This window comes from Chamaea fasciata, unplaced genomic scaffold (genome assembly GCF_029207755.1).
Source record: "Chamaea fasciata isolate MVZ Bird 193981 ecotype frontalis unplaced genomic scaffold, bChaFas1.0.hap1 SCAF_6, whole genome shotgun sequence".
Taxonomy (NCBI): Eukaryota; Metazoa; Chordata; class Aves; order Passeriformes; family Sylviidae; genus Chamaea; species Chamaea fasciata.
In genome coordinates, this window is record NW_027094091.1 from 40,717,235 (window position 1) to 40,741,224 (window position 23,990).

The 23,990-nt window shown below is 42.1% G+C and overlaps 1 protein-coding gene across 2 annotated transcripts in view; it reads right to left on the reverse strand.

Moving 5' to 3' along the window:
• FNIP2 (folliculin interacting protein 2) overlaps nucleotides 1-21,060 on the reverse strand; it is a 50,571-nt gene extending 29,511 nt beyond the window's left edge. The window contains exon 1 of one of the 2 annotated variants that reach the window (XM_066186058.1): nucleotides 20,940-21,060. In XM_066186058.1, coding sequence (XP_066042155.1) covers nucleotides 20,940-21,034 — 95 coding nt within the window. In that variant the 5' untranslated portion in view covers nucleotides 21,035-21,060. Of the gene's footprint in view, nucleotides 1-3,535; nucleotides 3,850-20,939 lie in introns of those variants that run through there. The other variant, XM_066186057.1, reaches the window with a different exon arrangement.
• Between the last annotated feature and the right edge of the window lie 2,930 nt (nucleotides 21,061-23,990).

Sequence of the window (23,990 nt, forward strand, 5' to 3'; positions counted from 1 at the left end):
CCCCATCATGGAATGATGCTAAAGGCTTTTTTGCCATCCACAGTAAGGAAACTTCTTGATGTGAACGTAAAATGTTGCCTCCAGAACTGCCGAGAGTGCCAGGCAGATTTCTTGTCAAGCCTTCCCTTTCAAAGGCAGTCACAGCATTACATTAACCTGCATGAGACCAGACCTGATACCATTGTTGATAGTTGCCCAACAAATCCTACACACCTTGCTTACACGGAGAGCTGCAACTACACCATCTGTTTAAGAAGTCTGTTACTAGTTTCTCAGCCTACTGCCTGTGCAATGCTATTACAAAATCCAGTTACATTGAATGCAAGAGAAGTCAGAGCCATCAATACACTTCATCCTAGTCTGCCACATGAATCTGATACTCCTCAGTATCAGATAATCCAATATCTCTTCAGTTACACAGCTAACTATTTACTTGCTGCAACAGACAACCTGAACTAATTACACTGTTTTCTCAAAAAGGCTGCAGGTCTTTCCTTCCTTTTTAACAGGAAAGAAACGCTACATCTCTATGGCTTTAGCTTAAATTCTATGCAAGAGCAAAGCCTTATTTATCTCCATGATTGGCACAGCAGCATCCATACTTCAGACCACAGGCTTGCAAGTCTAAATTGAGGAAGATTCAGTTCAGATACAGATTGAGCCAGTCTAGTCCTGCATCTGCCCTTTGATGCAGGACTGCATGCAGGCTGGGTTGCATGCATTCAGGTTTCCTTACGAAAAAATGAACTCCCTCATTATGCACTAAAACAAACCTCATGTTGTTCATGCAGTGCTGACTCCTGTAAAAGACATGAACTGGATTTTATGTTAAAGTAGAAGCCAATTTAACAGCCTTTTCCATACAACATGCTAGAACTAAAGATTCCTGCAATCTGTCAGAACTACAAACAGATTCTCTAGTACCAGACAGCAATGACCTAAGAAATTACATAAAATCTATCATACAGAGCTTTATGTGACTAGCAACCCAAATCTAGGGAAGTAATTTCAACTACTGCTTCTTATAGTTCTAACCAAATAGCAAACTTATGTTTTAATGATGCTGTTGCTTACAGATGCAGTTCCTGCAGCAGACCTACCTAGTACAAAGAGGTCCTCTTTTGATAACATCAAGCATATCTATAGACAATTTATACAGGCATACAAGTCCATGTAGTCTCATTACTTCCACACGGAATCCAGCAGCAGATCTAAGACTAGTCAGATGACTGGGATGTTTATGCTCATCACAAAAGCTGATGAGGATTGCTTACAGTACTTCCACCCTTTATTGTTTAAGTGAGATTATGTAACACAGATCCCCCAAAACATGGACAGTGGGAGTATTCAATCATCTCCTAAAAGCAGAGTGTTGAAGAATAAACAGTACGCAGACTCATTGGTCACCTCTGTTTTCACATGTGTTAAAACCAAAACCCCAAAATGTTACTTCCTTATCTCTGTATCAGCTTCTTGCTAATTTAGCAATGCCAGGTCCTGCATATTCTTAAAAATCAACCAAATTAAATAAATTAATGTGATCTTGTGTATATGTTCCCATTTCAGGTTAAATATGACTGTTCTGACTGAACATGTTTTCTTATTTGACCACAAAAATAAGAGCCCCACATATCCTTTTATCCCTTTTTGTATCTATGTGACCTTTCCTGTTGCTTGTGTCTGCTCAGGTAATTGTTGGACCTTTCCACAGATAAACTGAATTCTCTGCAGCAACAGAATTCTGTCCAAGCAGACGAAAGTGGATCAGAAACATGGCTGGACAAAGAAAGAAGTAGAAGGCAGTGGAACCTGCACCTCTTGGTGGCAGCATGACTTACACTAACTCACTTCATCCATGGAACTATATACCTTTAGGAAAGGGCACAAAGAAAATGCTCCCAACACATTCCTAGTAAGTACAGAGGCTAGTTGGGATGTTGAGTTTTCCTGCTCCCAAGTCAGTTCTCTGTCTGTTTAGTGAGCTGACTCCCTAAGAGGAGCCAGTTTCAAAAGGACTTGAAAGGCCAAGGCCAGAACAAGGGGAAAAGGACAAGAGCATGATGCCAAAAATCAAAGGAAGAAGTGGCTCCGTCAACACCATCAGTCTGTTTGAGCAGGTCAGCTTACCTAGCCTCACCTTCAGACTGTATCTTTACTGTATGTGGAAGATGTTAGAACTAACAAACATTATCTTCAAGTCAAAATAAATAAACCAAATCAAGCCGTCTCTGTTCATACAACAGTAGAACCAGGTCTACTAGAGATACTAAAACGCTATGGGTTTTTTTTTTTTTTGAAAGAAAGCCACAAGTTTCGAACAGCTTACAGATATCCTGAAAAGTATATCTGAAAAATGTTGTCCCCAGAGAAGCTTAAGCTTGCTTTATTTTCTCCTACATGTGCATATAAGCTACTTTCCTTTGGTTTGTTCAACTTTTCTTCAATTACAGTTAGGAGACATGGAGGCAAGACCTCTTTTACTTAGGGGAAAGCAGACTTGTTTGATCCTGGAAAAAAAATTTTTAAAAAAATTGCCTCATTCTGCCCTGAAAAAATACTTTCAGTTAGTACAGATTTCAAAACTAATGTTTAAAAAGAAAGCTTTTGTTTCACCTTTATAATTATCAGCATGCATGCAATAACTGAAGAGTGGCCTATTCATCTACACTCAAAAACTACTTCAGTTGACCTTAAACTGTTTTTGAAAGTGATCAACTCCTCACTCCTTCACTGCAACATCTACATACAGGCTAGAGAACCAAACAGGCTGAAACATCCCTGTATATTTATCTATATTTTTTGGATTCTTAAACCAGCTACCCTGAATGTAGAATACCAATTCTAACACCCTTGGGTGCTGGAACTTAGAAAAAGCCACCCTGAACCATATTTTCAACAGCTACATAGCTATAAAGAGTCAGATATTGGAGACATGCTGGCACATGTCTCAAAAGGACAACACAAAAGTTAAATAAACACTATTCCCACTTCAGATTACTCTGATGTAATGCTTGAATTAGAGGTAACAAGTAAATTGAATTTACTTGTTGAATTAGAGGTAACAAGTAAATTGAATTTAGAGGTAACTTGACAAGTAAAGCAGAGGGGTCCCCTCTCTGTTCTTTCCCCCACTTCCCAGCACTCTCTCCTGTCAGCTCCACACACTTTTAGTACTTGACCCACTAACACAGGAGGTGGCAAAAAAAGTAAAATAAGGGAAACTAATTAGGAAACTAGAAGGAGAAGGTAAGATTATTTAACCTTAGTTGAAAAGAAAGGCAATTACCCTTTCTGCCTCAGTTTGCATATACATAAATCTTACACGTCAGAGTCAAGAATGTCCATTCAGTTTCAAACAGGAAAGACTTTCTGGAGTTTCAGTCAGCATCATCATCATCAAGAATAAGCTTCTAACAGAACTTTTTCAATTATTTACAAAATAGCCTTTCAGGCACATGATTATAAATCTAGCATTACATAAAAATGGCCTTTCTCTGTCAAAAAATCATGTACATCAAAGAAGTTACATGCATACCTGTTTTGCAGCAGTCTAGTCACTTTGTTCGCACAGCTGACACTTTCATCTCTCAAAGACATTCTAATTCTTTCATCCAATTTGGTACAAGAGAGATTGTTTCCAAGTGGTACATTGTTGTTTCTTGCTCTTTCTATTTGTCCCCCAGTGCCATTTGCAGCTTTTGGTGTACCCCCACACATTTTCTTAGCTAGATATCCTCTTGTAAGGCTCCCTCAAAGAAACTAAATTCCTGCTCAAGAGAAACAGCCTCAAGCAGGTTTCTTCACTATCGATCAACCATTAACAACAGTAATTTACCATCAGCTTTCTTCCCTATAAAGGAACACAGTCTGCTGAATTTCCAGTTGGGAGGAAAAAAGGCAAAGTAATCTTCATATATTCTATAAGCCATTAATACAAAAAGACAGCTGTAGCTAATGTACTCCTGCAATTATTCCAGACAGAACAGACATGACTTTCAGGTTTCAGAAGCCATGGTGGACTTGCTCTTGCTGCTGTCAGAGGTTCTCCTACTAAGCCTGGTGCAAAGCTGTAGCAGATACAACAGCTAATATTGACTTTAGCTATGTTTGTTTCCTGGTATGTGATTTAGGTACCTGGCAATTATGTAGTCACAAGACTGAACCATATGGCCTCTTAAAAAAAAAAAGCATAGTTGCTTTTGCAGTGACTCGCCCTTAGTTGCAAGGTTGTTCTAACACTGGCTACAACACCCTGTTAATGGCTCTCATGTGAGCAAGTGTCATCTGACAACCCCTAGCAACCTCATATAGCTTAGGAGCAAGTAAGAATCTGTCATCATTGCCATATGGCGATCAGTTTAAAAAACCAAACTACAAACACCAAGAAACATCCTAAATATTCTACACTGTAATGCTTTTATTTCTAAGGACAAATACTACTTATACTTGGACAAGAACTTGACACTAGTACTTTGAAAAGCTTTTTAAAAAAAGTATGAAGAAAAACAATGAGAAAAGGCTTGTTGCAGACTTCGAGTTGCTTGATGAGAATTTATAGTCATGTGCCTTTTAAAACAATTCAATGGCAATACTGATGACAAAAGTATCTAATAAAATACTCCTGACCAAATACATATAAAATTTTGAACAGAACAAAGGAATCAGATCACAGATGACAGAATACCAAGTCAAACTCCTGGGCCTGCACAGGAGTGTCCCCAAAAGTCACACTTATGCCCCAAAGCATTGTCCAAAAGCTTCTTGAACTCTGTCAGGACTGGTGCTGTGACCACTTCCCTGGGGAACCTGTTCTAGTGCCCAAACACCCTCTAGGTGAGTAACTTTTTTCTAATATGCAACCTATACCTCCTTGGCACAGGTTCAGGCCATTCCCTTAAAAGTCCTGACACTGGTCACCACAGAGAAGAGATCAGTGCCTGCCCTTGCTCTTCCCCTCATGAGGAAGGTGTAACTGCAATGAGGTCTTCCCTCAGTTTCCTCCTCTCCAGGCTCAACAAACTGAGTGGCCTCAGCCACTCCTCATATGGCTTCTCCCCAAGGCCCTTCACCCTCCATGTTGCCCTCCTTTGGGCACTCTCTGATAGCTTAAGTATCTTTCTAGTATTGCACTGACCAAAGCTGCACACAGGATGTTCTCTTAGGCTCTGGTAATTCTACTGCAGAACAAAGCTCTCTTCCCCATCATTGCTTGAAAAAAAGTTACCCAGATATATCTGCTCATAATTCACATCACTCATGAATTATTTTGGGCTTTCTCCCCATCAGGAAAATTTTAGACATTTTATAAGATAACAGCCCTACTGCAATTTCCCTTCCAGGTTAAAAAGGGAAAATAACTTTGTTAATGGTCAACCAGAACAGCAGTAGAGTTAGAAGCAAGATTTCAAAATCCAGTGCTACGTGCTACCTGCTAAGCACAGCACCCTTAAAATGGTTTTGTAATCACAGTCAATCTCAACCTCTAAAAACTGAACAGAAGTGAAGGAAAAAAACTAGAGCAAGGTTAGGCTGAACAACTTGCTCTGCTGCTGAGGGAAACCTATAGCAATAAGAACTAGCTCCACTTCAATCCCCAGAGAAGTGACAAGTTCCGGATCACAATCACTCCTCTTCCTAAGTGCAGCGAACAAGTGAAATCTTTGGCCTGTTCTCGTAAGATTTAAATGACCTAGGAGAGGACAACTTTAGCCCTCACCTCATTGAGGAAGACTACTTTAAACACCACTGTCACCAGACATCTTTGAAGTGCAAATGAAACAAGTGAAATACTGCACTTCAACTAAGATAAGGAAATCATAGCCTTCACTTCTGTACTACCTTTTCCCCAAACAAGCTAAAATTCTGGAACATTCATCAAACTATCAAATTCACATCAGATATTAAGACAAGGAACTCCTGTAAGTTCACTAAATAGATGCGCTTTACAACACTACCTCATCTGTAAATGCAATCATCTGTAAAATAATATAAATCCTAAAGTACCTGGGGAATTAACATTGCAATTCCACAGAACAGTCTCTAAACAACAACAAAATAATACATAAATCCACACATGGAAAACACACAGAGTCCATAAAGTAGACAACACAGAAAAGGGAAGAAAATGTCCTGCTCTGCAGACATAATCCTCTGTGAAGCAGAGTTTAATTACTCTTTTTCTAGGCTATGTGACAGCATGTCACCTGCTCTGCTTGTAGGTCATTTCCTGTCCTTCATCTTCACTTTTAGACAATTGCCTAAATGATTTGAACTCAAGGTAACACTTTAGCAAGAAAATTCAGGGTGGGGGAAAGGGGAAATAAACATATGTGATGTAGTTAAGAATAATTTTCTGTTACAGCTATCCACTTGTTACAGCTGTCCACTGAAACTTAAGCTGTCCACTAAAACTTAAGCACTGTTACAGTTACAGATGTCCACTAAAACTTAAGCACTGTTTTCAAATCTAAGAGAATATTTTCAGAGACCTCTGCAAGGTTTTATTTTCTAAACAGCTTTTAGAAGTGGCTAGAGAAGCTTAGGAAAAAAAGTTTGAATCATACCTGCTGTTTCAGTGAGCATTTGTTTTTGCAGAACATACTTTTAGCACAATTGATACACAAAAAATGCCTAGACCCAGACATTCAGGATTACTGCCAAAACGCATGTTTAAAGATGAAGTGGAATCTCTTTTGGATTGCTTAATGATGATTTTCCCTCTTTTATTCCATTGAACAGCTTATGTGGAAGACAGGTTCCCATCCTCCCTCCTAATTTGAATCATTTACCCTGCATTGTTTCTTCTCTTTCTAAAACCTCAGATATGGAAGGACTGTGCTGAAGCCACACCACATTCCTTTTCCACAATGACTTAAAGTAGTCCTAATATGGCAAAGCTCTATTAACCTCAGATGAACTACCTTGTTCAAGCATGATCCATAGTTACTAGTTTCACACAAGTTAGGCGGGATACATTGCAGATTAGTCACGCAACAAGTGAAGGAAGGGATTACTTGGAGCACTGCTCCCTCTCTCAGGACAGATTTTCCTGAAGAAAGAGTTCAGGTGGAGAAAAAGTATCAAAACACTGTATAGAAGGGTAACCTTTTTTTCAGGATAATGCTCTGTGTTCCTCTGTGAAGTCCAAAACATATTGGATATATTTGTTCATTGAAAAGCTAGAAATCCACAGATTTCCTGCTTAGGAAAGGACAATATACTGGATTTTTGTAAGGCTGGAAGCATTTTTCCCATCATCTTTGTTGCTACAAAGCAACATCATCACAGGCATGTAAAAGAAATTACAAGACACGCACACACACTGCTGACAGAGGTTAAACAGATCTACGCAAGTTGGGAGTCACCATGAAGTGCACACATCAGCCCTCCACAAACATAAAGAGCAGCCTATTAAACCAGTGCGTCACAACTCAGCTTCTCTAAGTTATCAGGAATCACTGTCCACTTGCTTATCTGCAAGTCTGAAGTCTGGGAGCTAGGTGTCATAGAGTATCTCAGTAATAATGTAGAAATAAAAAAAATAAAACCCACAATAAAACAAAACCCTAATCAAAGAAAACACCCAGCAAATACATTGTTTGAAGCAGGCCCACAAAGAGCACAGTGCTCTCAGTTGCTACCTCCAGAAGTGGAATTCCTCATTAGCAAAGAGAAGAGCTAAAGGCTTGTAATCGCATGAAAAGTGGCATGGATTTCATTGTTCTTTACCATTAAGAAAAGTGTGGTTTTTGTTAAGCTAGGTCTTTAAACAAAGGAAAGTGAAGTCTGCAGTAAGGTTAGCACCCTAGGTCCACCATCTAGTTCTTTCCTCCATACAGAAAGCCATGCCTAGTCTCAAACAACTTTCCCCTTTCCGTCCCACTTTCTGCCATCATCTCCATAGCTTCTAACAGTCAGGAGAGCTCAGCTGACCCAAAGTCAAGTATTTTGCAGAAGCTGTTTCATAGTGATGATCTTCATCATTTCAAAGAACTTGCTTGTAATTTAACACTCTCGAGGATTTGACTCTGCTTCTTTGCCTGTTTATTTTTCCAAGGCACCTGCAATAAGCAGCTTCCAGCTTTCACTGCAGCCAAACAGCCGGAGCCAAATGGCAGTGGCCATCCGGGAGCAAGCAGTGCTGGGTCCGGCATCTCTGCTGCGTGGCCGGGCCCAGGCGGCCGGGCCAGCCAGGCCACCCCACCTCCTCCGGCACGCAGCGCTGGGTCTCGGCTAATGCATCATTCCCGTGTCACTTGTTCCAGCGGCGCCATGTGACTGGGCCAGCAGCCAGGAACACAGCTACTAAATACAGACACTGCCAAGACACGTCTGGGAACTGCCTCTGCCAGAAAATGAGATTAAGAGAAATCTTTTATCCTGCCTCTGCCTTTCCCCACCTTCTCCTGAACACAAGGAAGAACTACACATTGTACATCTGAAGGAGAATTCTGAGCAACAATGCAAGGCAGAATCTGGTATTTATAACACCGTACAAGCTCTTACTCCGTTGCAATGCTGTATAAAAGTACTGACAGATCTCAGACCTTAGTATCTCCTACATAAGGGAGCAGGCGAAGACAGACATCACCACACCTTAGGGCTGGTATCCTGAGGCATGGGTTTGGTTGCCTGCTCTTTCCTGTTCCTTCTCCCTCCTCTATAAAGCCCTATATTCTACATTTTATTCTTTTTATTTCAGAAAGAGTTTGCATACAGCTTTCAAACCTCTGTTCAAAGGATTAATTTTAGAATGTGAAAAAAATTACTAAGAAAAAAAAGGTTATTTATTGGACATAAGTTAATACATAGATACAGAGAGGTGAACAATTCCTGGTGTTTAACATCCCCCCCCGTCCCCATTTTTTTCTAGCTAAATGAAAAATATTTTGTCTGCTATAACACACACAAACACCTTCACTCAACGTAGCTAAAAACACCCGCATGTGAACAGCAACCATTTCTTCACAAATTTCCTCCACTTCTACTATGAAAAGGCTACATTCACAAGAGGGCTTTGTGAACTGCAGAGAATATGGCACTTTCTCAAGCCTTACAGACAGAAGTTTAGGGTACTCCCTCCAGAGGCATAGAAAGATTGCAAATCCCCATTTCTCATCATTGTTCTGAACACGCACTCCCACAGTACAAAAGAACACTCTCAAGGAGGGCTAGAGGCAAGTACACATGTTCCTCTTCCAAAGGAAAACTGCTTCAGAAGGGGTCAGTTTCATCTAACCCAAAAGCACAAACTCAGCAGTATCACTTGACTTAAAAAGAAATTAAAATTTACCTCATGAATTCCTATTCTATGAAAAGGTATCAGATTTGGCTCTCTAACAGTGCTGAGAACTGAAGCAGCCCAGTTTTTTCGACCAGCTAACACGATAGTGGTAAGATCTCTGTAAATGGTTATGTTAAACTGTTGTAAGAACAAGATGTGTTTTGATCCTTCTAAAACAGAGATTGCAACTGAAAAGTTAGTCTGTAATAACCAGGAAGGGAAGAAAGAAAAACTAAGCTGAATATTTATGAGACAGTACTGATTTACCCAACTGGCAAGAATATGGGAAAGAACACATACACAAGGAGCCACGCTTGATAACCCAAAAGTTGCTATAGCATGAACAGCTAAGTCCATTGCTTTGGTCTAGATGAATGCCAGGAAATCCTGACTTAGATTGAATGAAGTGATAACATGGACGGATATAACGTCAGCTCCGGCATTTTTCACTAGTTATAGCCAAAAATATGTTTTGCTCCTCTTGTTGTTATGATAATTTGTCTGTTCCATCCAAAACACTTTCCTTAACTCTCTCTTGTAGACAGCACAGAAAGTAGTTTTCTAGTAACTAGAACTGAATTTTGAAGGCTTAGACAGATTTGTTTTCAAGTTTCACTGGAAAGGGAAGGAGGAATCATGTGTTGGGACCATGTGCATAAGATCATGGTAATTAAATCACTCATGCCATATACCTTCTCAATGAAAAAGACTACACACAAAACCAACCAAACAAACCACAGTCCTGCAGCTGACTGGCATGGGCAAACCTACCCTTGCTGCAAGCCACTATGCTAAAGACTTACGTTCTGTTTACCACCAATTGCGTAGGACTTTGAATGTATAAATAGTCATTAAGTTATGAAACAGTCTCCCGTACATAAAGCAGGCCAACCACTCTAAACTACTCACATAGGATCCCAAACATTTTCTCAAAAACACTGATATTATAGTAGACTCAGGAGTTTATCCAGTCAGGTTTGTACATAATTACGGCTGACTACACCCAGTAGCATGCTAACATTTGAATGCCAAGTATCAGTCCATCAATCCTGAAATATTTGAGAAAAAAAATAAAAATCACACAGAAAATCCGGTTGCACCCTTGTCCTGCAATACGAATGATGTGTACATTGATAGACGCAAACAAATTTCAGTCAGCAAGCTCATGTAGCAATTATTTGGCGAAATTAGAAAGCTTTCTCCTCAAGAGAAGGCAAAAATTGGTCAAGCTCCCAGAAAAACAAGCGTACAAGAAAGTCCTTTATAACAGACCTGATTTACTTCTGAGATGAAGTCTACCAGAGCAGACTCGCTAGAAGACATCCTAACAACTACAGATTCAGGATAACTTCATTTAATTACAAACAAAACCTTCTTTTCACTTTCTGTTAAAATAGGGACCAAGGATACAACTCTAATGAAGACTAAGTCAACTTTTAGTGCTTCAGTAACGCAAACAAAAAGCCAAAATCGAATCAAATTTCTAGTTCACATGCTAACACATTTCAATACAAATACAGAATTATTTCCTTAAGTAAACAAAGTTTCATTCAGAGGCTCAAGTCATCTTTGGCACTCCACACAGCCATGTTTTAGCTAAAAACAAAGAAATTGGGCAGATGCATTATCAAAGTGCACATGGGGTCATTGAGTCAACTGATTGTTTCAAAAAACCCACATTCACTACAAAATACATTGTTCTGTTTGCATTTTCATCTTCTTTGCACACCTATCCCTGCACCCATTATCCAGTCCAGTTATACATAAGCACTTTACAGCATTTCCACCAAGTGCTACCATAAAGTGACAGACAGAAATAGTTCTTTCCAAACATACGTTATCTCCCCAGTTGCATTCAAAAGCATTCCCAAATATATCCCTGTATGTAAGACTGCTTACAGGAACTTCTGAACACAAGAAATTTAGTACGTGAACTTTTTTGAAGTCAACTGTACTGTGATCTAGTCCACAGGAGGTGACAGGCATATATCCCCAAGTCCCCAAATACCAAAGTCATTAGGTATTACTCTCCCACTCCCTAAATTAGAATTGTGTCTGAAATAATTTTAGTGCTTTGTAAGCATGATTTATATGCATGCACAGGCAAATCTCATAAATACCTTTATAAGGAGAGAGGGTTACTTTTTCCAACTCTTTAACTTGATGTGTTCTAGAAATGCTTTTAACAGTTGGGAGGGCAGAGGTTGCACTCCCGAAGCTGTTTCAAGTGGCTAACACAGGAGAGCAACCTTCCTCCAGGCCAAAAGCCAAGATCAAGTAGGAGCTAAGATACATGTTACTGTGGTTGTCTGCTAAGTGAAATGAAGTGGCCACCAAATCTCTGTTCTTTATTCCAGCCTTCTCAACACAGCTGAGGATTAGCCCTCCACAACCATGCCTGCATGTTGTGACAGCTTAACACAGACCAATGCAAGAAGAGCTGGTTCTATCACTGACCTTTACACAGACACAACAGAAAGGAATTCAACACTGTTCTATCAACACTGCTGTGGAAGTGACAAATGTCCAGCCAATACCCAATTCCAGCACAGAACAGGAGAATGCAGCAGCATCTTGTAACATTGGAGCCATTCACCAAAACCAAACCTTCACGTGCATGGACTAACCCTGCTGCTCCACAGCCAAACAAAATGATTTCTGCACCAAATTTCTTCTTCCTTGTGCCCATACCTCGCTTTGCAGCGCCCTCCATACGTCTCTGCCCACCTTGTTCAACCCAAGCTGTTAAACAAGAGGACACTTCAGAAACAAAAGGCTCATGACCTTTCCCACAGTACACTTTGTCCTAAAAGGTATAACCCATTTTAGAGTGCAAGTTAGAGAGCAGACTGTTAAATGTGAAGATTTTAAAAGGTCATTTTGGGGAAATGTGAAAGGAAAGGCAAGCAAAAGTGACAGAAACAAGCACTCAACTGGTTCAGCAATAGTTGGGCCAACTCATGCGTCCCCATAGAAGAACAGAGGATACAATAAAAATTTGTCTGAATGTAAACTAATTTCTGTGAATTGCAGATTTCAAAAAGTTCCAATAACTGTCTTTTCCAGACCACAGAGGGTTTTAACATTATAACATTATATTACATTCTGTAAAATTATCCACATTCAGTGAAATAATAATAATTTAAGAATAACTTGCTCAGAATTATGTATTCAACAGTTTGTACAGCCTTCTCTCTGGGGTTTCCTTCAAAAACTTTATCTAATGTATTCTGCTCAGATTTTCTGTACTCCTGGAGCTGCGCATTTACAAACCCAACTCCAAGAGCTGAGCAATTTCAGGTGTTGGATAACATCCAGATTCAGAATTTAGCACAAATACTCTGCACAGAAATTCAGAGCACTGAGTTCATTCAAGCCTCTGGCTTTCATAGAAGTCAGTAAATTCAGCGGAAACAAAAGCTGAGTTGTTATGGTAAGAAGCTTCCCAATTCCATTATAAAAAAATTTAGTATTACTGTGTTCAGAGTTCTAATTTGAAAGTGCTAATACCAAATTCAGACTGCTAGCACCTCCATTAGAAAAATAAATAAATATTGTCAATTGTTTACTTAATACAGCTGATTTCATTAGCACATCTAAAATTTCACTGAGCACCTTGGAGGAGAAAAGTTGAGCTGTATTGCAGTGAAGCGAGAGCATCCTGCAGAGAAAGCTCCATACCGATTCAGTAATTACATCACACGCAGCTCAAGTTTCACTTCAGCACAGACCATGGAAGCAGAATCATGACTCAGTTTTAACAGTAGCAAGTGTGATGTAAAGCCCTCATGCTGGTTTATCAGTACAATTCTAAGAATCTCACCAATATCCAGAAGTGTGCTGACTGACTAAAGACATTTTAGCTGCTGGTCAGGTAAAGACACCTGCACTCGCCCTAGTCACTGTGGGGAAGGCACAAGCACTCACTGTTGCCAGAACTCCTAAGCTCATCCTCCCAGTGCCTCAGAACATTTTGCCTTGTAGCCTGCACAGGAGCTTGTTTTGTGACCTCAGCCTTGCACATTAAAACATTACATTACTAAGGTATTCAAGTGACAAACCCAGATAAACAGGGTAAATGGAGTGACTTGAGAAAGGCACTGTTAAGGTGGGGAGAGAGCAAACAGAGAAGAACCTGAGCACGAAGATTAAGAAGCAGCATAGGCAGAGCACACACAGAGGAGCTGATTCATGACAGGCAAAGGTGGACTGCCATGTCCATGCCTGTTGGTCAGATCAGCAGTAACCTGACACTATCACAGGAAGCACACGGAAAAAGTGCAGACAGATGTTTGCTGTCTTCACATGAGTATCCCATTCAAAGTCCTCCTTTTCCCGCATATTCTCTCTAGCAAGCCTGTTAACCACCACCCTACAGAACTGCATTCCTCATCTTTTCCCTAAGAAGTGTACCCATGGAAACCTCCACACAGCAAATACTGGTAATTAGGACAGCCTAAGAACATTTTTCTCATAATGCTTCATCTAAACTGCATACAAGACAACAGCGTGCTCCTCATCAAGGGTGCACTTAGAACTCTTGACAAATATAAAACAAAACACATGACTCCGAATCTGAACTTACTCTTCAGAAGCTATCCATGACCATCACTAAGGTGCAAAGTACATGATGAAAGTACACGATTGTTAGTGTCAGAAGGAATTCTTTAGGGAACGGGTACATCACAAAGGTTTGAAGCGCATATAGTGAGCATTAATCCAAAGAATTTTCTTTGCAAAGGAAATCCTCAGCAACTTCAATAATACTGAAATGTCAGAATAAGGAATTATCTATATGAGAAAAATTACTCCATTTTCTGCCCCCCGACCCCAGCTACTTTATCACTTCTACTGTCTCAGGGCATTTGGTCTGCTGTTATTCACTGCTCAAACCAAAGCAACAGCTGAAGGCCACTTACCATCATTGGAAACACCTACATCCCACAACGTCAAAGTGGGATGACATGATGACTAATGACTGCAACATTTTTGTCAAAACTCTTCCACTTTCCTTTCCCCTAAATTTAATAAAGCTATTTTGTAACTTTAACTTAGTTTACATAACAAAAGTTACAAAGTTTATGTAAGTTTACATGAAGCCAGCCTCTACTGGCAACAAAGCACTGCATCAGCTTTTAAAATGTTTCCCTACAAATTCAACTTTTATGAATGCTTGTCCACGTTTCTCAGCCCGAAGCAGCCTTATTTTCTCATTCACATCAAGCCATTTATGCCAACAGGTATTCCCTTACAGCATTAGCATCACTGTGTTAAATTGCAGTGTTTCCTGCTTCAAGTTGTGCCATCAACAAGGAAAGATACCTCCAAGGCTTTCTGCTGCTACTATTCCCCAAATCACTTTCCATATCACTTTTGAGCATAATTATATGGCATATTACTCACCCAGTTTTGGACACGTCAATAGCAAGAGTGCCCTAAGAATAAGGAATCAAGCACCTACTATCCAACTGCACACCAATTTAAGAATCAATGCATGGAACTCCATGGATAAGTTACCTGTAAATCAGAAATAAGATAACTTACAGGCAAAACCATTTGACTGTCAGGCAATAATGCATCTTTTCATGGAATTAAATAACCAAGGTATATCCATCCCACTCAGAATGTCAGTTGCTAGTGCATTTCCACACTTTTTTTTGTTATTTGTGGCAAAGGAAAAAAAAAAAAAAAAAACAAAAAACAAAACAAAAACCAGGGTGTCTTCTTGCAACTTTAAGGGATGGAACTAGACTCAGAGCAAAGCCAGGGGAAACCAAGAGATTGTTCAGTGACAACAGCATTTAGGGGAGGGGAGATCCAAACAACTAAAGAAGAAGAATGGACTTAGTTCCCGCAAAGTTAAAAACCAGAGGACTTAGGGCTTGTTTACCTTCAAAAAAAGCCCCAGGCTGGAAGTGTGGTTTCCAAGTCAAAAGACCACACTTTCAATTACTTCCTCTCTAAGCTGTATTTTTGAGTGAGCCTGTAATAAACCTCTTTCTGCAGAACTTATTCTTTAGCTCAATTTAATGATGAAAGAAAGACTAACTCTGGTGCAAAGGTGTAATACTGCAGCCTAAGGCTCACCTCCAGCTGTCTATGAAATGGTATACGGTTTAGATCTGCTCTTTAACCTTTCCTGCCCCCATGCTCAGATCTGGCCCTGGGCTGGACTTCCCTTTTACAGCATATAAAACAGTAATTTTCTTTCAAATATTTTTCAAAGTGTTTACAGCCAGATGTTAATGGATATTTCCATGAATGAAGATGTATATGTGTGCTCAGTAGGGTTATTGCTGTGTGGATCTCTACAAAACTGCAAGAAGCTCAAGATAAATCCCAATTAGGTCACAAGAACATTCCGAGGAGTGTTTCATTTGCACAAACTGACATACAAGCAGACTCCAAGCTCACCACTGCTTTCTTTCCTTTTTCAGAAGGTGGAGCGTTGCCAGGCTGGTAATAAACGCTGTGAAATAATGCTTAGCAAGTAGGATCTCACCAAGCATTTCAGCACTATGACCAACGGAATCACTAGTACCAGCTGCCAAACAAATGATCTCATATACCAAAGCTAACAAACTGTTACCAGATAGATATCCTGCAGCTACAACATGACATCCGTTCCATTATAGACACCAGAAGGAGCAGCTGATACTTAAAGCCGAAGAAATAGACTGCATGCAAGTTTCAGACACAGCTGAAATAATACAATCTTAAAAAAAACCTACCCCACATAAATGAAGTTATTCTCTACTTTACAACAGTCCTTCACTACACATACCAATATCAAAGAAACTTAATCACAGGTTGCAATGCAGAAATTATACATTCAGCAGTGAAAGCAGTCTTCCAAAAACTCCAAGACATTTATTTTCATTAAAAAAACCCCAAACCAAATCAAACTATCAGAGACTGAAATTACGGTGAAGTCTGAACCTGCAGCTTAAGGATAACCTCAGACTTCATGTTGAAAAGTATAGAAAAGCAGTGAGGTAAAATTTCTTCTAGAATCAGGTAAATACAATTACAGAAAAACTGCTCTCAATTAAAGTAAAATCAAATTATCTGCAACCCGTATCAATTTCCCTAAGGCCACCCCCAATACCTTACTCAAATATATGCTTAGCACTTGAGACATTCTAGCCTTGAGATACTATGTGCTTATATACTCTGTGTAATCCCTAAAACTTAATGGACTGTTCAATAGGTAAGGAATTGGTTGGATGGCCACATTCAGAGAGCAGTGGTCAATGGCTCAGAGTCCTGATGGACATCAGTGACAAGTAGTGTCCCTTGGGGAGTATCAATGATGGAATTGCATGCACCCTCAGCAAATATGCAGAGGACACCAAGCTGTGCTTGTCTGCACACCTAAGGATGGGATGCCAGCCCAAAGGACCTGGACAAGGTCAAGAAGTAGGCCCATGGGAATCTCACGAGGTTTAACAAGACCAAGTGCGAGGTGCTACACCTGGGTCAGTGCAACCTCTGGTATCAGCACAGGCTGGGGTTGAACAGATTCAGAGCAGCCCTGCCCAGAAGGATTTGGGGATGTTGGTGGGTGAGAGGCTGGACACGAGCCATCAATGTGCACTTGCAGCCCAGGAAGCCAAACATGTCCTGGGCTACATCAAAAACAGCATAGCCAGCAGGGCCAGAGAGGAGAGACTATTCTACCCTTCTACTCTGCCCTTGTGAGACCCCACCTGCAGTGGGGGGGTCATGCACCTCTGAGGCCCCCGGCATTGGAAGGACATTAACCTGTTGGAGCAACCCAGAGGAGAGACACATGCTTAGATGGATGCAGCATCTCTCCTATGAGGAAAGGCTGAGAGAATTGAGGCTGTTCAGTCTGGAAAAGAGAAAGCTTTGGGATGACCTAATTGCTGCTTTCCAGTACCTTAAGGGAGCCTACAAAAAATATGGAGAGAGACTATTTTAAAACGCATGTAGTGACAGGACAAGGAGGAATGGCTTCAAACAAGAAGAATAGGTTTAGATTAGATATTAAGAAAAATTCTTTACTGTGAGGGCAGTGAGACACTGGAAGAGTCTGCCCAGAAAAGCGGTGGATGTCCTATTCCGGTAAATGTTGAAGGCCAGGTTGGATGGGGCTCTGATCAGCTTGGTCTAGTGGAATATGTCCCTGTCTAAGGCAGCGGTGGTTGGAACTAGAGGATCTCTAGGGTCTCTTCCAACACAAGCAGATCTATGATTCTGCTGAGTACATGATCCTAGTAGCACCCCAAAAATTGGTACAAACTATGCTAAATCAATCTTGTAAAGGAAGTAACATTTCATAAGGAAATAAGTTTTAGGGGAATTTTTCCACATAAACACACATTGCTTGCACAGAAAGTAATTAGGATTTTCCCAGAGCCTCAGAGGCTAAAAAGAAATATATTCAATTACAGCCACTCAAGTGCCTCTGTTGAAAGGGGTGTGTGTACACACACACACGTCTTTACATATGTATTACACACACAGATATATATATTTTCAGTTGAGGGAAGCAAGAAGCAGCAGTAAAAAAAGATAAGCTCAAGTCCGTATACAAAACTGCTTGAAACAAATGTAATATCTCACTAATACATATCTGTTCTCCAGCTGGTTAATAATATCTCTTTTTGTGAAAAAAGAATTAAGCTATTCTATAATTCTAACTACTATCCTTCTACCACTCCACACTTCCATTATCTCGAAGGAAGACCTGGGCCAGTAGAAAGTCCTACTATCCCAATAGCTCTGTATTAGCATCTACACCTCATGTTTACATTCTCCTTACCCAGCAGGTAAGGGTTGTGGCTCATATGAACACAAAGTGCAGCCCAGACTAGCTCCACAGAGTGCACTAATTGGTGCTAAAGACCTGACACCCACACTATATGTGTTCTGGAGTTTTACTTTTGACCAGCTGTAGTATGGTTCCAGGGACTGAATACCCATTAGTGGTTTGAACACACTTTCTAATTTCATTCATTCCAACAGGAATCCAGTTCATGTACTCAAGTCACTTGGCTCTGTGAGCCAAAGTGCAGTTAGTGGAGACAATTTTGAGGTTTTCTTTAAAAGAACACTCCTGAGCCAAATTAATATGCTAATATCCATGCACCCAGGAAATCATTTCCTATAGCTCCACATTCAACTATAGGCACCATGTCTCTTGCTCTTTGAGGCTGTGCCAGCTCATCCTGGTAAGCAGCATGGGCCTTGAAGCTTGATGTTTCCTTCAGAGCCAAAAAGACAAAGCAGCATGAACCTCTGGCCAAGATTTAGTTCCCATTAAAGGAGAGAGTGCAACAGAATGAGCACATGTAGTACTTGTTACAGGCAAACTGCAAGCTTGGTTGATCCCCCTCTGCAACAGAACTTTTCCTGGTATTCCTGGGAAAACTAGAAAACACAAAGCTTCCCAACAACGTAGTTGAAAGAAGTTGTCAAATTATATTAATTTGAGGGGGCATTATCTACTGAACAGATTTTTGGTGATTCCTCTGTTGTTCAGGGTAAGGAGGGTGTGCGAATACATTTAAGCTTTCAAGGCTTTCACAACAATAGAAAGTCCAAGGATACAGATTGTTATTGGTCTTGCAGGCCACCTTAACAGAGCTAAACACTGCAAGACAGGTTGAATGTAGAGGGACCTCACTAACCAAAACCTGGAAGGAAAAAAGTTAACTAAAAATCCCTGAAAACACAGTCATGTCATTAGAAAATGATTCTGCCATTTTGCATCTAACATTGACCAGCAGTATACGCTTAACACAGAAGCTACCAAAGGATTATATCTCCTACTTTACTTAGATCAGATCACATCTCTCCACTCAAACTGTTGAGATTACTGTTGAACAGAAAGTCTATTAAAAGCATTGAAGCAAAGCTTCTAAGACCCTGCAAGCATGCTCTTGCAGATCATAAACAGATCACTGGAAAGAAAGAAAAAGCACTACAGCATACTTAAAAGTCGTAAGGAAGAAGCTTAATATTAACAAGCAAAAAACCCCCCTCCATTCACATGTAAAATACTTCAAATAATTTTATGAACCTTAGGTATGTCAAAAAAAAAATCAGACAGAAAGGGAATGAGGAAAAACAGGGGATAAAAAGACTGAAGGGTAGCTACAGTAGTATTTTCATTACATTAGCTTTTATGTGAAGTGTTACATCACTTAAACGTTACCCAAACTGAAAACCAAGTGTGGAATATCTCACTGAAAAAACAGGAAGAAGGAAAAAGTACAATCCCTAACTTCACTAAATACTCCAAATGGAATAGTCTTACTGGTTTTAAGGGGAAACACACTGTGCAAGGAATCTGGCCTCATGGAGATACTTGATAATCCAATAACAATCCAATAATCCAGAATTAACAGCACTGGTCTCTGACACAGAATATTTTCAAGTACAATGCAAAATAATAGAGTTAGTCTGGAAGTGCAGTTTCAATGTGGAAAACTGTTTTCTTCCATATTAAAGGAAATACTTAACTCATAAGGTGAATATGTGCTAAAAGAAGTAAGTAGCTGTTACACAAAAGTAACCTACAGTTATGAGTACAGCATATACACTCTGCAGCTCCACAAAATTCACCAGATTTGTTCTCTAATATGAATGCCACTCCAATACTGTGTCCAATCACTTTCAAAGGAATCAGCTTGTAATCCAAATAGATTGTAATTTTCATCTTACACCATTGCTCTCCACGATCTTGCAACTTTAGCCACACAAATGGCCATGTCCCGCAAAGACCATCTTTGAATTACAATGGTTCCACGACTGTGATCCTTCATACTTGGCACTATGGCATTTTGTGGACCAGAATATATAGCCCACTGCTCTTCCTCACCTTCCTTAGCAGTTCCAGTGGTGAAAGCCCAGATTCCAATTCAACCCTGTGTACCATCTGATCACAAGACCAGCCAACTCATGCCACACAGACAAACAGGCACAGAGGTTACCGGGCACGCATGTGATTGTCACTGTGCTCACCGGGCCGCTCGGTCTTGTGAGCAGCACAGATGTCACACGAACAAAGCTCCAAAGCACCAGCCTGAGCAAAATGCTGTCCCCGAAGGTTCAGAAAACACCAACAGCTCAATATTACACGGAGGATCAACATTATATAAAGGTTATACACATAAACCCTGAAGCAGCGATGGATACTGAACCTCACCTTTCAGTATGCGCGGTATCAAAAGCAGGGGGCAGTGAAAGGTGCCTAATGCTTAGCGGGTGACCAGACTGCGCACGTGTATTTAGGTCACAACAATTCTTAATTATTAATTAAATACGTTTCCTAATTTTCCTGTGCGGATGAGACCCGGGCACGAGTTTTCACATCAGCCGCACACAGGCGCCAGACAGGGGGCCCGGCGCCTCTCCCCCATCGCCGCCAAGGGGCGAGCGCCCCGGGCTCCCGGGCGTGCCACCGCCAACTCGCGCAGAAAATGGCTGAGAGATCCAACGAGAGGGAAAGGCGGGAGAAGAGCCACTCCGGCGCGGCCGTGCTTCCCGCCGCACCCCCTTCCCCCCGGAAACTCGGCGCCAGGGGACCCCCCGGGGGCTGCGGCACACCTGGGCCCCACGGCGGCCTCTCCGCCCCCCGCCCCGCGGGCGTAGCCCCCAGGGCCCGCCACCGCCCGCCCCGGCTCACCTGAAGGCGGGCCCCTCCCCCGGAGCCCGGCCGTGGGGGGCCGCCGCCCCGCCGCCCCTTTTGTTGAAGAGCTTCTGGAGCAGGGTGGGGGCCATGCCGCCGCCCCGCCCGGCGGCGGCCCCGCCGCGCCCCTCGCAGCGGCTCAACGGGCGGCGAGCGGCGGCGGCCGCGGCAGCATCCCCGGAGCCGCTGCGGAGCCGCCCAGCATTCCGCGGAGGCGAGGAGAGGCGAAAGGAGCGCCGGCCCGCTCAGCCGCGCCGCTCCCGGCGGCCACCCGTCACCCGAGCGAGGGGCCGAGCGCTCCCGGCCGCCGGTGCCGACGCCGGCTGCGCACCGGGTAGGGCAGAGCAGGGCAGCGCACCCCGCGCCGCCGGCCGACGGAGATGGGGACGGGGCCGCGCTGGCGCCGCGCCCCTCGGGCGATCCCCATTGGCTGCGCGGCGCCCACGCCCCGCCCCCAGCACGTGGTAGGGCGCGGAGGCGGCCTTAAAGGGACAGGGCCCGGCCGGGCTGTGCCGCGTGTTTGGGGTGCGCGCCCGCGGCGTGCGCGGAAACATTGACCCCGAGAATCCGCTGGAAGGGGCCTCAAAGGTCATCAGTCACAAACTGCACTCCCATGGGCAGGGACATCTCCCGCTAGACCAGATTGCTCGAGCACTGATCCAACCTGGTTTTGAATACCTCCAGGATCGGAGCATCCACAATTTCCCTGAACAACCTGTTCCAGCTCCTCACCACCCTCACAGTTAGGGATTTCCTTCTAATATCTAACCTAAAGTTCCCCTGTTTCAGCTTGAACCCATTATTTCTTGTCCTGTCACTACAGTTCCTGACAAAGAGTCCCTCTCCAGCTTCCATGTAGACCCCTTCAGATAGCGGAAGGTTGCAATGAGGTCTCCACACAAGCTTCTCCTCTCCAGGCTGAACAGCCACAACACCCTCAATCTGTCTCCGTATGGGAGGTGCTCCAGTCCTCTTAACCTTGTGGGGCTCCTCTGGACTTGCTCCAATGGTGCCGATTCCTTACGTTGGGGATAACCAAACTGCAATCAGTTCTCCAGGTGTGGCCTCAGCAGAGCAGAGCAGAGGAGGAAAATCACCTCCCTCGACCTGCTGGCCACCCTGCTTTTGATGTAGCCCAGGATTTGGTTGGCTTTCTCAGCTGCAAGCACACATTGACAGTGTATGTTGAGTTCTTCATCCACATCCACACATGGATGTGTCTTTTACAATACATTTCTCTACAGATAGAACAGTATTTGCATATGCATGTGTGCCCTGTGTGCACACACATGTAAATCATGTGTTTGTGATTTACAACACTATACTTGTGCCGTGAAGCAAGAACAAACCAAGCACTGCCTGCATCAGAAGTGGCTGTTTCCCTGCTTGGGCTGACAGCAGAATGTGGTGTCCAAGTGCCCTCCCACCCTTCTTGCACCAGCCAAACCCACAGATTGACAAAAATCCATTTGGTTTCAGTAAGCTCAGATCCCTTGTTTTGCTCCATGCACCAGTCTGTCGTTTGGTCCAGGAAAATTTTCATGTGATTTTCTCCCTAGTCAGGACTAGAATATCCGTAATGGAGAGATCCCTGGCAGCTGATTGTAGAAGTATTGCGATTCCCTTGGAGAATCTGAACCTTTAGTGTTTGACCAGGCAATATTTTTGCAGGAAGGTAGGTCTGCTGGAATGGTTCCTATTTTCACACAGAACTATTCTATTCACAAATAATTAGATGAGGCTACAGTATTTATGTATCATTTGGAGCTTTATGTTTGTTTAATTTGAGGGAAAGAATTGTTTATGTGGTTTTGCCCAGCAGCAGGATGACACCCCAGTGCACCTACCAAGAGAATATGACTTCAAATGCTTCTTTTCAACCAGCTAAGTCACTGCAAACTATGGTGGAACAAAAAAACAAATCCCCCCCAAAACCCCAAGAAAAGTAGAATCACAACACCTTCCTGCTCTTTTTAGGAAACTGGAAGACGAGACACAGAGAATAGTGGTTATTATAATAGCTGTAATGAATCATTACAATAGTTGTCTGCAAACTCAGCATCCAGTAGTGGTAGAAGAGGTGGTGAACATATTTCGTAGTCAGCCTTTCATTGTCTGGAGAAGCTGATTTCTCTTTAAAATAAGAGGTGACTGCCTACTGACCTGATAATCTGATCAGCTGCACCCTTGACAACACCAGACTGAATCTTGTAATGCTCAATGGAGGTCCGTTCTCAGAAGGGCTTTAACCACTTCCTCTGTGAGACTGAATACTCAATGTAAATATTTCAGCCTGGATGTTGTTACTGCCCCCAGTCATTAGAATCAATTCACTCGAACAAAGCTGAAGGACAGAAGAGAGAGGGTACAATGATGACAGCACACAGAAGGTGAATAGCAGGGTGTGGCTGGACAAGATAAAAGACATCATAGTTGACACAGTAATCAACACAAATGAGAATCTAGGCATCCAGCTCCAGAAATAATCACTGGACTGCATTTCTCCAGGAACAGCCCTGAGAAACTTAAAAGTTGCAAACACCATGGCTGCCCCTCTGAGGTCCATCAGTGTTAGCAAGGAGTGCTGACCTGTGGGGACAGAATCAGAGGTTAACAACCAGTTGTCTCCCAGTGTCCACACCACAAACATTTTACATTTTACACAAACATTTTACCAGTCCATTTATTTTGGACTGGTTGCAGTCCGGTCCTGTCAGCGGAATGCATGTCAGTGGTTGAAGAACACTGAATGTGTTTCTAAAAAATATGTGGTTTAGTTTCATCTGAAAATGATCCACTTTGTGTGCCTGGATGCCACTCCAAAATACAAAGCAACACAAAGTCAGTGAAGACAACTGGGATACTCTCTTCACAAATAGCAATGTGAATGCAATGCTCAGTGCAAAATTAGTTCTCAGTGTGTTCTGTTAATGTGTTACCATCACTGCTGAAATTGATAACAACACAGTAATAAGACACTAGTGTTCTGAAGGCTATTTCTGGGGGAAAAAACAACAACAACAACAAACAAACCCCCCACCCCAAAAA